Source organism: Pseudorca crassidens, chromosome 3 (assembly GCF_039906515.1).
Source record: "Pseudorca crassidens isolate mPseCra1 chromosome 3, mPseCra1.hap1, whole genome shotgun sequence".
NCBI lineage: Eukaryota > Metazoa > Chordata > Mammalia > Artiodactyla > Delphinidae > Pseudorca > Pseudorca crassidens.
This window is the reverse complement of record NC_090298.1, coordinates 49,553,432-49,565,835: the sequence shown is the minus strand read 5'-3', so window position 1 is coordinate 49,565,835 and position 12,404 is coordinate 49,553,432. Positions and strand designations below refer to the sequence as shown.

Sequence of the window (12,404 nt, the reverse complement as noted above, 5' to 3'; positions counted from 1 at the left end):
TCTTCTTACCTGTTGCAAGTAATAAATCCTTCCTTCTCCCAGTCTTTGACTTGGTTCTACCTTTTGGCTCCACACCCACCAAGAGGCAAACCCGGTTTTTGGCTAACAGTAAGTGCTCAAAAATTATTATCTATTGTTATGGTGTTAGGACTAAACAATTACCTGTGTTCTTAATCCAAATTACCATACCAGAAATAAATAATAAATTTTTAAGAAGAATTTCTAAAGCTAACTGCACTTATTTCACTAATTTATCACTAGGATAAATGTGCTCTAAAAATTCCCTAAGACAAAAAGATATATCATTCTTCTCACACAGTATCAAGTCTTAAAAGGCCTGCTTTTATGCCTTTAAAATTAAAAGTAGCCCAAAAAAAGCATATAATGCCAAACAAAAACAGGGATAAAGGCAAAAAAAAAAAAAAAAAAAAGCAAAACCAAGATACTCTTCGAAAAATGTCCAAAATCAAAGCATTTTGTATTTGCTTTTGGAAATGAGAATTTTAACAAAGCTTTACTGTAAAGTATAATATAATGACTTCATCTAAGAAAGGAGAAAACAATAACTTGTAAGCTTCTTTAGAGATAATCCAAAATAAATAACAACAAAATTATGTAACAAACTTTTGAATTACCAAGAGGATAATATATTTTATGAAGTGCTACTGACATTGAAATATTATATATTTAATATATTCATATAAAAAGAGGACCTAAAATAAGTCTAACAAAATCTGGCTATTTTAAAAATTGGGAATTCAGACAAAAATGAAATTGGTAAAATGAACATAACCAAGTTAAATAGCAGCGCCCACCACTCCATGCACATCTCTTTAGATCTAGACCAACACTTGCCACATCATTATCTACTAACAAAATTAGCATATATATGCATAAAACAGCACTGCCAGCAACATACAGCAATACCAATGGCCAAAACAGTGCTAACATTTTGATGCTTTAACAAAACAAATTTTAAGAAAACATTTCCTCACCTATTATCAGATGGCAGAAGAGAAAGCAAAGCCAAAGCCGAAAGTTTTCTTCTTTCAGGCTGGGTAATATTGTCCATGCGATCAACCCACATTTCAATCATATTTCCCAAAAGCTGGTCCATCTGAAAAAAGACCAGGAGGCATCTCAAATATTTGAAATGCTATTTACTTGTGGATAAGTACTGTTAAAGGCTAAAACCTCATAAGGAATGGCTAAAGTTCAATTCCAGCAAACCAGAGAATTGGAATATAAGAATTTGGGGCAAGCCTTGAGCTGGAAAAAAATAATTTGAGCAAAACCAGAAAACGACTCTAATTAATCTTGAGAGCCAATTAACTCTGAGAGCCAAAGAGACTTATTCAACTCATCTAGGCTAAGGGTCCAGTTGTTTGGTCAAATACTAGTCTAGATGTTGCCATGAAAGTATTTTGCAGATAAGATTAACATTTACAATGAGCTGACTTTAAGTAAAGGAGATTACCCTAGATAATGTGGGTTAGGCTTCATTCAATCAGTTGAAAGCCTCAAGAGCAAAAACTAAGGTTTCCTAGAAAGAAGAAACCCTGCCTCAAAACTGTAACATAGAAATCCTGCCTGAGTTTTCATTTGCAGCCTGCCCTACAAAATTAGAAATTGCTAGTCCCTGCAATCATATGAGCCAATTCCTTAAAACCCACCCCCCTTCTTGTGTATGTGCGCCTCTACATGTGTATATTCTCTCAATCTCTCTCTCTCTCTTTCCATATACACAGAACTGGTTCTATTTTTCTGAAAACCCCTAACTGATACAGTAAGAATCTATAAAGTAAAACAGGACCAAGAGTACTCATCATGTAGACTGAAAGTGGGTCCCAGGGTTTGCTTATAAACACCTGTACACTTCTTGCACCTTTTAAAGAATGCATTTAATATCAAAATCTGTATTTCATGGATTTTAGTAATATAAGATCAACCTTGAATTCCCATACTTTCCTACTTTTGTGCTTCTACATTTGTTTCCAAAAAATGTTTCAACACATTTTTTTTCCAACACATTCTGAAAAATAATAAACAGTCAAGGAAACACTTATTAGTTTAAGGCAATTATTTATACTTGAGTTCCCCAAACTGTGTGCATCCCAAGATGCCACAGTAAACTCACAAAATATTTAAAATTATTCAGAGAAACCTAACGACATCCGTCAGATACTGCAAAAACTACTAGTTCAAGATAGTTCCCAGTTTTAACATTACACTCCTTTTGATGACTTCATATCTTTGCAAAGTACTACCAAAAAATCAAGGTAGAACAGAAGATGAAAGTGGAGGTATCCAACATGATTCTAAGGTTTAAGAACTTGGGTGTTGCCCAACAGGCATACACATTCCATTAATCAGTAATTGTGTTTATTTAAGAATGAAACAAAGATATTATTCTTTAGATTTTTGTGTATAATTTTCAATAGATACTAAGTTATTAGGACGTGAATACAAATTAATTTGTTTGGATCTAACTACTTAATAAAAGGAACAGTTAGCTATTTATATTTCTTTTAGCCTAGAGGCATTGTGAAAATATTACTAACATATTAAGGGCACAACGAAGCAATACAGTCCAGTAACTGCTGATTTATACCATGTGTCTTCAATTTGTACTTAATTTGGAAACAAATGGCTCAGATATTTTATAGACTTACTGCAATTAATATCTAGTAAGCAAGATTTAAAAAATAAAGCATAACCATACAAAAGCAAATATCCAGTTATTAAAATGTAATATATACAACTAAAGCTATAGTAATATATGTGGTTGAAATGAAGATGCAATCAGCAAAGACAAGTATCTCTATGGTCTAATTTTATTTACTTATAACTTACATTTATTTCCTCTATTATAAATATATTTAACAACAGCACATAACAAAACATAGAAACAAGACAACTGTAACATATGTTGATGACCATTTATAGCGAATCATAAAGCAAAAAAAGAATTCTGCAGTATTTCAGAGAACTAATTTCTAAAATCAAGGTATTTCTTAAGCAGCATAATAAAAAGATGATGAGATTTCTCTTTGATAATGTATGCTAAAATCTACCCTGGTGGATCATGCTGAAGATACCACGATTAAATAAGTATCTACTATAGAAAGACAGAATTTTATTTCTGACTGGTTCCATCATTTTTACAACTTTAAAGAATATGAGTTATAAATGTTGTCTATAAGAATTAAGTAATTTTATATAATTATATTCCCTGTAGGAACAGAATAATATGTTTATGCAAATGGCGATCTTTTTTTATTTCTCTCTCCAAATATTATCTTCTTAGTCTAACCTTCATACCAGTTGCTATTCAAGCAATAAAATGTCACTTTTACATAAAATTTCATGAAACATCATTCATTGTGTGGAAACAAAAAAGTACCTTCAATCTCTCTAGTATTAGGAAGATGTGTGCTGTTTCAAGTCAAACACTTAGGACTGATTAAAAAAAAAGTCTTATAATCAAAGTAGCAGGTCCTGAGGAAAGTCATCTTCTTACCTTGTAGAACTGAAGTTAACAAAATGTTTCACTCCTCCCCCCAAATTTATAAAGTCTAAATTAAGGGATATTGCCAGAAAGAGTAAGACGACAATGTTTCTAGAAAACAAGGAAATACTTAAGGAATAGTTGAGTTCAGTCTTAGTTTTATAGAAAGATAAACAGATAATATTACTCCAATTACGCAGCTGCACACACCTTATTGCATCTTTATAAAAAAGTTATTTACCCTAGAAGCATACTGACATTGTGAAAACAATTTTAGCTTTGAACATATGCATTTGCTGGCTCCCTCTGAAATCCCACTAAAATGAGAGTAAAGAAATATAAAAAGCAAACAAATAACCCCCCAGGGTCTATAAAAGAGGAGAAACTACATGGGTAAAGATGGCTACAAGTTTTTGGAAGATGGCAGGTGAATGAAAGAGTGGTAAGTGACTTGGCCGAACAGAAAAGCCTGGAACCAAACTGCCTGCCAGAGGAATAATAATCTAATGCAAACAGACTTGGTTTTCAGAACCTTGCAATCATCAGGCCACAAAGAAGACAGAGGTGAGGCACAGAGCTCAAAACAGGAAAACTAGCTGGGAATCTGTATAAAGAACACTTAGAACCTTCTAGATTGCTTTCCCCACTCCTAAAGGAGTCCAAAGATACAGTATCTGCAAAAATAAAATCCAAGAAGCTCCAACTCAAGGCATCAACAGGGGGAAGGCAAGGTGAGAAACAAATTAAACAGATGACTTAAATAAAAATCAGGACGCTGAATGGCGAAACACCCTCATCCCAAAAGCCTGTTTTCCCATCCTGAATTCCACAACACTTGTTTAAACCAAGATAGATGCTATCCCTCAGAAGAAAGAGGAAGCCTAAAGAGAAAAAGGGCCTACAAATACTGTCATTTTCTAGCAAATTTCCCTACAGCAAAAGTACCATTCTTCAATACCCTAAGGCTCTAAATTCTAAATTACGTTATCAGTCTAAAAAGTTTTCTTCATTCAATATAAAAAATGACTCTGAAAGACTCTGACTAGCAAATGCTTAGAAGTGGAACTGTTCTAATGGTGACTTCTGCAATGAACCCAACTTCTTTCCTAAAGATATTAAATCACTCTTAATTAACTTGGTTTTCTCTACTATCTGACAACTGTTTTCAAGTGTTTAGAAGAGACAAACCTTTCTGCAAAATCCTTGCTTGCTTCAAAGCTATCTGGATTTACTGGAACTCCTTTTCCTAGTTCTATTTGATTCTGATGTTCTTTAAAACTGTGCTCACAGTCAAAAGTAGCCATTTGAACTACAATAATATTTCATTCTCTTTCATTTCCGTAGTCTCTAGACTCAAACATGATGGCTTGACAATTTTTGGTCAAATTCTTCGTGAAAAACATTTCTTCTTCACATTGAAAAGTGAAAAAAGAAGTGTTCCATGAAAAGCCAGTGCTCTAAATACAGTGAGAGAAATAAGTCTGAACCTATAACATCTCTCTTCAATCCTTCATATTGTCAAAGGGTTGAAATAGTAACAGCACCAGCCACAGGTCATTATTTCTGTATATTTTGATGTTTAACACAATGGAGGTGGTGGCCTACTCTCGTGTATTTTTTTAAATGTAAACCTAAGACATTTGCGATAATAGAGAAACATAGGACATTTCAGAAAATCTTCCACATGACTTTTATTTATTTATTTTTAAATTTAATTTTGATTTTATATTGGAGTATAGTTGATTGATCACATGATGACTCTTAAATGCACAGCACCTAAAGAACTATCCATAAGTTAGTCTGCCCTGGATTAGCAAAGCATATTATTTTGGGTAGAAAGATGGTGTTAAGCACAGGATAGCACACAGGCAAATTTCCTTTAAGGTCTAATAACAAGTAAAGCTATATTTTCAGATCTTCTCCATTCATGCAAATACATACTATGCTAGGTGACTCATTTCCAGATTCAAATAATGCTGCTACTAACAATCACTTGAAGTAAAATGAAAATATTTAAAAATCAGAAAGTAACTATAAATTTAAAATTTTTAATATAATCTTTCTTATTTTTTATACAAATTGATATTTTAACACTGTCTAACAAGCTATGTAGCACAAATCATTATCAAACCATTTTAATAATTTCTGCCTTTCCACCACATGAGGACTCAGTGAAAGGTCAGCAGGTTACAATTCAGGAAATGGCAGAATCCAACCACGCTGGCACCCTGATCTTGGACTTCTGAGCCTCCAGAACTTTCATCACCAACTGAGGTATGTACCCCTATATACAGATGAAGCCATGAAAAGAAAAATATGGTACATCTCCCCAACTCTACCATCTCCTAGCTTTGTGACCGTGGAGTTCACAGTCAAATGGAGAAGACAAACAAGTAAGCAATTCTGTAATTCAATCTGCAAGACCATTCAGCTGACCTGTAGAAGAGGGACTGGAGGAAGTCCAATATTAGAGGTTATGGTAATATTCCAGTCACGAGAAAAGCACTTGGGCTATGGCAGCAGCAATGGAGGTGAAAAGAAGATGGATTTAACATGGCTTACAAAAATACAGGGGATGAAGGAATAAGTTAAATGATACCAGGACAGGGCTCAAAGTTCTTTGAGATAACTGGCCCAGGCTCTTAAATAAACTAAGGCGACAGGAAAAAAGGATGGAGGTGAGAGAGCTGTTCTACAATAAAAGATGAGAAAACTTTTGAATAAATGAGAGAGAAATACAGATTAAGCATAATGGACACACAAAAGAAGAAATGTCAGAGGACACTGAGTGCTCAAAGAAGACAGAAGACCTTGACGTAAAGATACTGGGACTGGATTGTAAGGAAAAGGTCAGAGTTGGCCTCCCTTAAAGGAGTGACTGTGGCTGCAGATAAGCAGAGTCAGTGACTAAGTCTTAGAAAATGCTTATGGTTTACTAGGAAGTGAAACCCATGAGACCAAGAAGGAAATCAATGGGAAATTAACTTACAGTGTCCTGGAACCTAAAGAAGGGAAGAATTTCAAGGAATGTGTGAATGAGTGTGTCACCTAAAACCAAAACAGGAAGTTACTGTGCCCTCCAATGAGGTTTATGTTATACAAATATAAAACACGTATATAGTTACACACATATACACATAAATAAATACATATGTATACACATATATGTTTGCATGTTATAGGTCAATCTACCTTGATTCATCTAAAAGACTTGTCTTTTTCTGGACTTTCCTGGTGGTCCAGTAGTAAAGAATCTGCCTTCCAATGCAGGGGACTCGGGTTCGATCCCTGGTCAGGGAACTAAGATCCCACATGCCATGAGGCAACTAAGCCCACGCGCCACAACAACTGAGCTTGCGTGCCACAACTACTGAGCTTGCACACCTCAACGAGAGCCTGCGTGCTGCAACTATAGAGCCCACGCGCCACAACTAGAGAAAGAAAACCCACATGCCACAACTAGAGAGAAGCCCGCGCCACAATGAAAGATCCTGCAAGCGGCCTCAAGGAAGACCCCACGTGCCGCAACTAACACCCAACGCAGCCAAAAAAAATAAATAAAATAAAATAAATAAATAAATAAAAGACTTGTCTTTTTTGCATTAAATTTCCTTGGTACATTTGTCAAAAATAAACCGACCATTAATGTGTGCACCTATTTTCCAACTCACTTCTGTTTCATTGACCTAAATGTTTATTTTCATGCTATCCCACTTTCTTGGTTAGTATATATAAGTTTATAATAGGTCTTGAAATCAGATAGTATTATATATTCTTCAACTTTGTTCTTGTTTAAAGTAGGTTTGGCTATTCTAGGTCCACTACATTTCTATATAAATTTTAGAATTAGCCTGCCAATTTCTACCAAAAAAAAAAATTTTTTTAGGGAAAATTTTTATCTTAGCAATAACGAATCATCTAATCCATGAGCATACATATACATTTACTGAGATGTTTTTTAATGTTCTCAGCAATGTTTAGTAGTTTTTACTGTACCTGTCTTACACACATTTTGTTAACTGTATCCTAAATATTTCTAGGTTTGAATGTTATTGTAAATCGTGTTTTGAGAATTTCAGTTTCCAGTTGTTCACTGGTAGTGAAGAGAAATAAAATTGTTTTTTACATATTGACCAAGTAACCCATGACCTTAGTAAATTTAGCAGTAGTTTTACTGGAGACTGTAATATACAATCATGTTTGCAAAGTGAGTCAGTTTTACTTATTCCTTTCCTATCTGTATGCTTTTATTTGTCTTCTTATTGCCTTGTTGCACTGGTAGGGCTCCCAGTATCATAATGAATGGAAGTATTGATATATCAAATCTGTTAGAATTCTGCTCATTCTACTGCAAATATTTTGGATATTAAAGCTGAGAGATCTGTGATAGATACGTTAAATCACTTTTTTGTAATTGACCATATAAAAGAAAAAATTATGAAAGTGAAAGATATTATGAAAATTAAGAAATGTGAACTATCATTCAACCAAAACGAAGTATTAATTATAAGAAAAATTGTGTAATTATGTGACCGCCCCCCTTTTTGATGACAGATGAAAAATATATTGAATCTTTAGGTTCTTTCATTTACTGTATCCTAAACTTGGCTAATGATAGTTGTAAAGCTCAGCTCACTGAAAATGAAATAAAATTAAACCAATTAATATGACTTTTGGATAAACAAATATGACTTTTGGATGAAGTCTAAATATCTCTAAATATCCCAAACAGCATTTAGAAGAGCTAGAAAAGCGCTGAATAGAACTGCATTTAGTTTAATATAAGATGAGAGGTGATTCATGACTAGAAACATTAAGACAAATTACTACTTTTTGAGACTACAGGTTGGCTAGTGACTAATACTTAGGGAGGAAATTGTTGAAAATATTTGATGTCATTTTTTTATGTAAAATCTTGACTCAAACTAGAGTATTATTCAGCTAGTGTGAGCAGCATCAAATAAAGAATCATATTTACAATTTTTAAATATCAGCAAATGATTTAGAAATTACTGTTTCATGTGCATGTGTATAAAATAAATTGATATCTTTTTCCTATGTTTTCTTCTGGAAGCTTTTATAGTTTTAGTTTTTTTGATCAATGATTCATTCTGAGTTAATTTTTTTGTGTCAAGTACTTCTTTGAAGAAATGATCTGGTGATGTGCCCAAAACTATTTGTGGAAATGTTGACACATGTTTAGGATTTGACTACATCAAAGAGTAGTTTTGAACATCTCAGCTTTCATATATTGCAAGAAAACTATCAACATTTGCTTAATAGCATTAGTACATATGAGGGAGAAATGAAAAGAAAAAGTAAAACTGCAGGGTTAATATTCTTCCAATTTCATAATTCAATTCCTGATTTGCAGGTATATTATTTATGTTTCTCTGATGCTTAATCAGTATGATAGTAAACATGAAATTTATTAAGAAAAGCTTTCTGATTTGTTTGATTTACATCCCTCATTGCATATGATTAAATTTAGTGACTTAGAACCAAATATGTGGAAAATGTTTTTTTAGTTTTGACTGAAACTATATACAACTTCTCCCTAGAGAGACACTGGCAATGAGGTTTTCAGTTAAATATTTCTTACTGAAATATTTTTCTTAAACACCATATTTATTATTTCAAATATTGTTTCACCTAGCTATATGAGTTCAATAAACATCATTAAATATCTTCAAAGTCATGAATTTCTCATTTTAAGTAATCTATATAAATATTTCAAAAAGCCGTTTTCTCATTTCAGTAAATACATGTTAGCTAGCAGGTGAAAAACAAATTTAGAATATAATGATAGTCCCATAAATATTAATTTTTTGAAATTTCTATTAAATATTTCATGTCTCTTAAGATACTGTATTAAAACTGCATAGTTGACAGAATTTTTTAAATGCTGATGGTACTTTTCCAAATGTTTTTGTTCACTCTGACAGTGGAAAAACTTTATTATCTCAATCACTTTATTATCTAACATAAATTCATGATGTTTCCTTAATTTTTTTCCTCACTGACTGCTGCAAAAATTCTTTACTTTGCCAGAAACATTAATAGAACATGACTGACATTCTGATGAAATGTATTTAGAACCTTCAACTTCTAATGATACAATTCTTAAGCACCTTTGCATCCAAAGTTTATATCATTAAGCAATAACAAATCACTATATTTTGCTGAAATAATAAAAATATTTTTCATTCCAGAAATAAAGATTACTTTTACTTGGCACCGAGTCCTAAAGTTTCAAGAGGTTCCAGATCGTTCTAAATTCTTCAACATATCAGAAGATGTTCTACACTGCAATTTATTGTTAACATAATTTCTTCATTGTACTCCTGCACATTCAAAAGATTTATTTACAAAACAGAAATGATAGGGACTTCCCTGGTGGTCCAGTGGTTAAGACTTCGCCTTCCAATGCAGGGGGTGTGGGTTCATCCCTGGTCGGGAAGTTAAGATCCCACATGCCTCGCAGCCAAAAAACCAAAACATAAAACAGAGGCAGTATTTTAACAAATTCAATAAAGACTTTAAAAATGGTCCACATCAAAAGAAAAAAAAATGATAAACTGCTTCATAGTAAAATTTGTACTATTAATTATTTACAGCATTTATCAAGGTTATTATTATACTATTTTCTAGTTAGCAGGGACTTATTACAATATTTTTAAAATTTCAATTTTAAAAATCAAAGAGGAGGGAACACATCCTAACTCATTCTATGAGGCCAGCATTATCCTGATAATAAAGCCCAACAAAGATAATACAAAAAAGAAAAGCTACAGATCAGTGTCTCTTACGAACACTAATACAAAAATCTTCAACAAAGTACTAGTAAACAGAATTCAGCAACATATTAAAAAGATGATACACCATAATCAAATGAGATTTATTGCAGGAATGGAAGGATGATTCAACATATGAAAATCAATCAAGATAACACCCCACATTAACAGAATAAAGGATAAAAAACCCATGATCACCTTGATAGATATAGAAAAAGCATGTAACAAAATTCAATACCCTTTCATGATAAAAACAGTGAATAAATTAGGAATAGGGAGAAAATATCTCAACATAATAAATGCCATATATGAAAACCCATGATGAACATCAGACTGAATGACAAAAGACTGAGAAGATCTCATCCTTTAATACCAGGAACAAAACAAGGATGCCAAATTTCACCACTTCTATTTAACACAGTACTGGAAGTTCTAGTCAGAACAATTAGGCAAGCAAAAGAAATAAAATGCATCAAAACTGGTAAGGAAGAAACAAAATTATGTTTCCAGATCATATGTTCTTTTATGTAGAAAATCCCAAAGATTCCTCCAAAAAAACTGTTAGAAAATATGAACTCAGCAAAGCAGCAGAATACAAAGTCAACAAAAATCAGTTGCATTTCTATACATGAGCAATGAACAATCTAAAAAAGAAATTACGAAAACAATTCTATTTTACTATCATCAAAAAGAATAAAATGCTTAGGAATTAATTTAACCAAGGAGGTGAAAGACTTGTATAATGAAAAATATAAAACACTCCTTATTAAGACATAAATAAATGGAAATACATCCCATGTTCATGGACTGCAAGACTTAATATTAAGATGTCAATACTACTCAAAGCAATCTACAGTTTCAATGCAAGCTCTGTCGAAATCCCAATGACACTTTTTGCAGAAATAGAAAAACCCATCCTAAAATTCATATAGAATCTCGAGGGACCCTGAATAGACAAAACCATCCCCCAAAATATGAAAAAAAGCCAGAGCATTCACACTTTTGGATTTCAACATGCCTTACAAAGCTTTAGTAATCAAAATTATGTGATAATCATACAAAGATGGACATATAGACATGGAACAGAATACGGAGCCCAGAAATAAACCCTTGCATATATGGTCAAATGACTTTTGACAAGAGTGCCAAGATCATTCAATGGGGAAAGGACACTCTTTTCAACAAATGGCACTGTAAAAACTGAATAACCACATGCAAAAGAATGAAGCTGGACCCTCATCTCATACCATATACAAAATTCAACTTAAAATGGGTCAGAGATAAATAACAAGGACACACTGTATAGCACAGGGCATTATAGCCATTATCTTATAATAACATTTAGTGGAGTATAATCTGTAAAAAAATAATGAATCACTATGCTATACACCTGAAACTAATATAATATTGTACACCAACTATACTTCAATTGGAAAAAAAAAGGGGAGGTCAAAGAACTAAAGGTAAGACCTAAACTATAAAACTCGTAAACAAAAAAAAGTACAAAAGCTTCACTACACTGAATTTGGCAGTGATTTCTTGGATATGGCACCAAAGGCATAAGCAATAAAAGGAAAAAACTAAGATATATTGAACTTCTTGAAAATTAAAACATTTTGTGCATCAAAAGATACTAACAACATAGTAAAACGGCAACCCACAAAACTGGTGAAAATATTTATAAATCATATATCTGATAAGAGATTAACATACAGAATACATAATTAACCCTAAAACTCAACAACAGAAAAACGGATTCAAAAATGGGCAAAAGGGCTTCCCTGGTGGCGCAGTGGTTGAGAGTCCACCTGCTGATGCGGGGGACACGGCTTCGTGTCCCGCTCCGGGAGGATCCCACATGCCGCTGAGCGGCTGGGCCCATGAGCCATGGCCGCTGAACCTGCGCGTCCGGAGCCTGTGCTCCGCAAAGGGAGAGGCCACAACAGTGAGAGGCCTGTGTACCGCAAAAAAAAAAAAAAAAGGGCAAAAGACTTAGACATTTCTCCAAATAAGATACACAAATGGCTAACGAACACACGAAAACATGCTCAACACCACTAATCATTAGGGAAATGCAAATCAAAATTACAATACGACTTCAT

The 12,404-nt window shown here is 33.3% G+C and overlaps 1 protein-coding gene across 7 annotated transcripts in view; it reads right to left on the bottom strand.

Moving 5' to 3' along the window:
* The window catches only part of IPO11 (importin 11), a 249,969-nt gene that overhangs the window by 106,290 nt on the left and 131,275 nt on the right, over positions 1-12,404 (bottom strand). For 6 of the 7 annotated variants that reach the window (XM_067730786.1, XM_067730785.1, XM_067730784.1 and 3 more), the window contains one exon: positions 996-1,117. The exons of the other annotated variant lie outside the window; for it this stretch is intronic. In XM_067730786.1, coding sequence (XP_067586887.1) covers positions 996-1,117 — 122 coding nt within the window. The remainder of the gene's footprint in view (positions 1-995; positions 1,118-12,404) is intronic. 7 annotated transcript variants of the gene reach the window in all.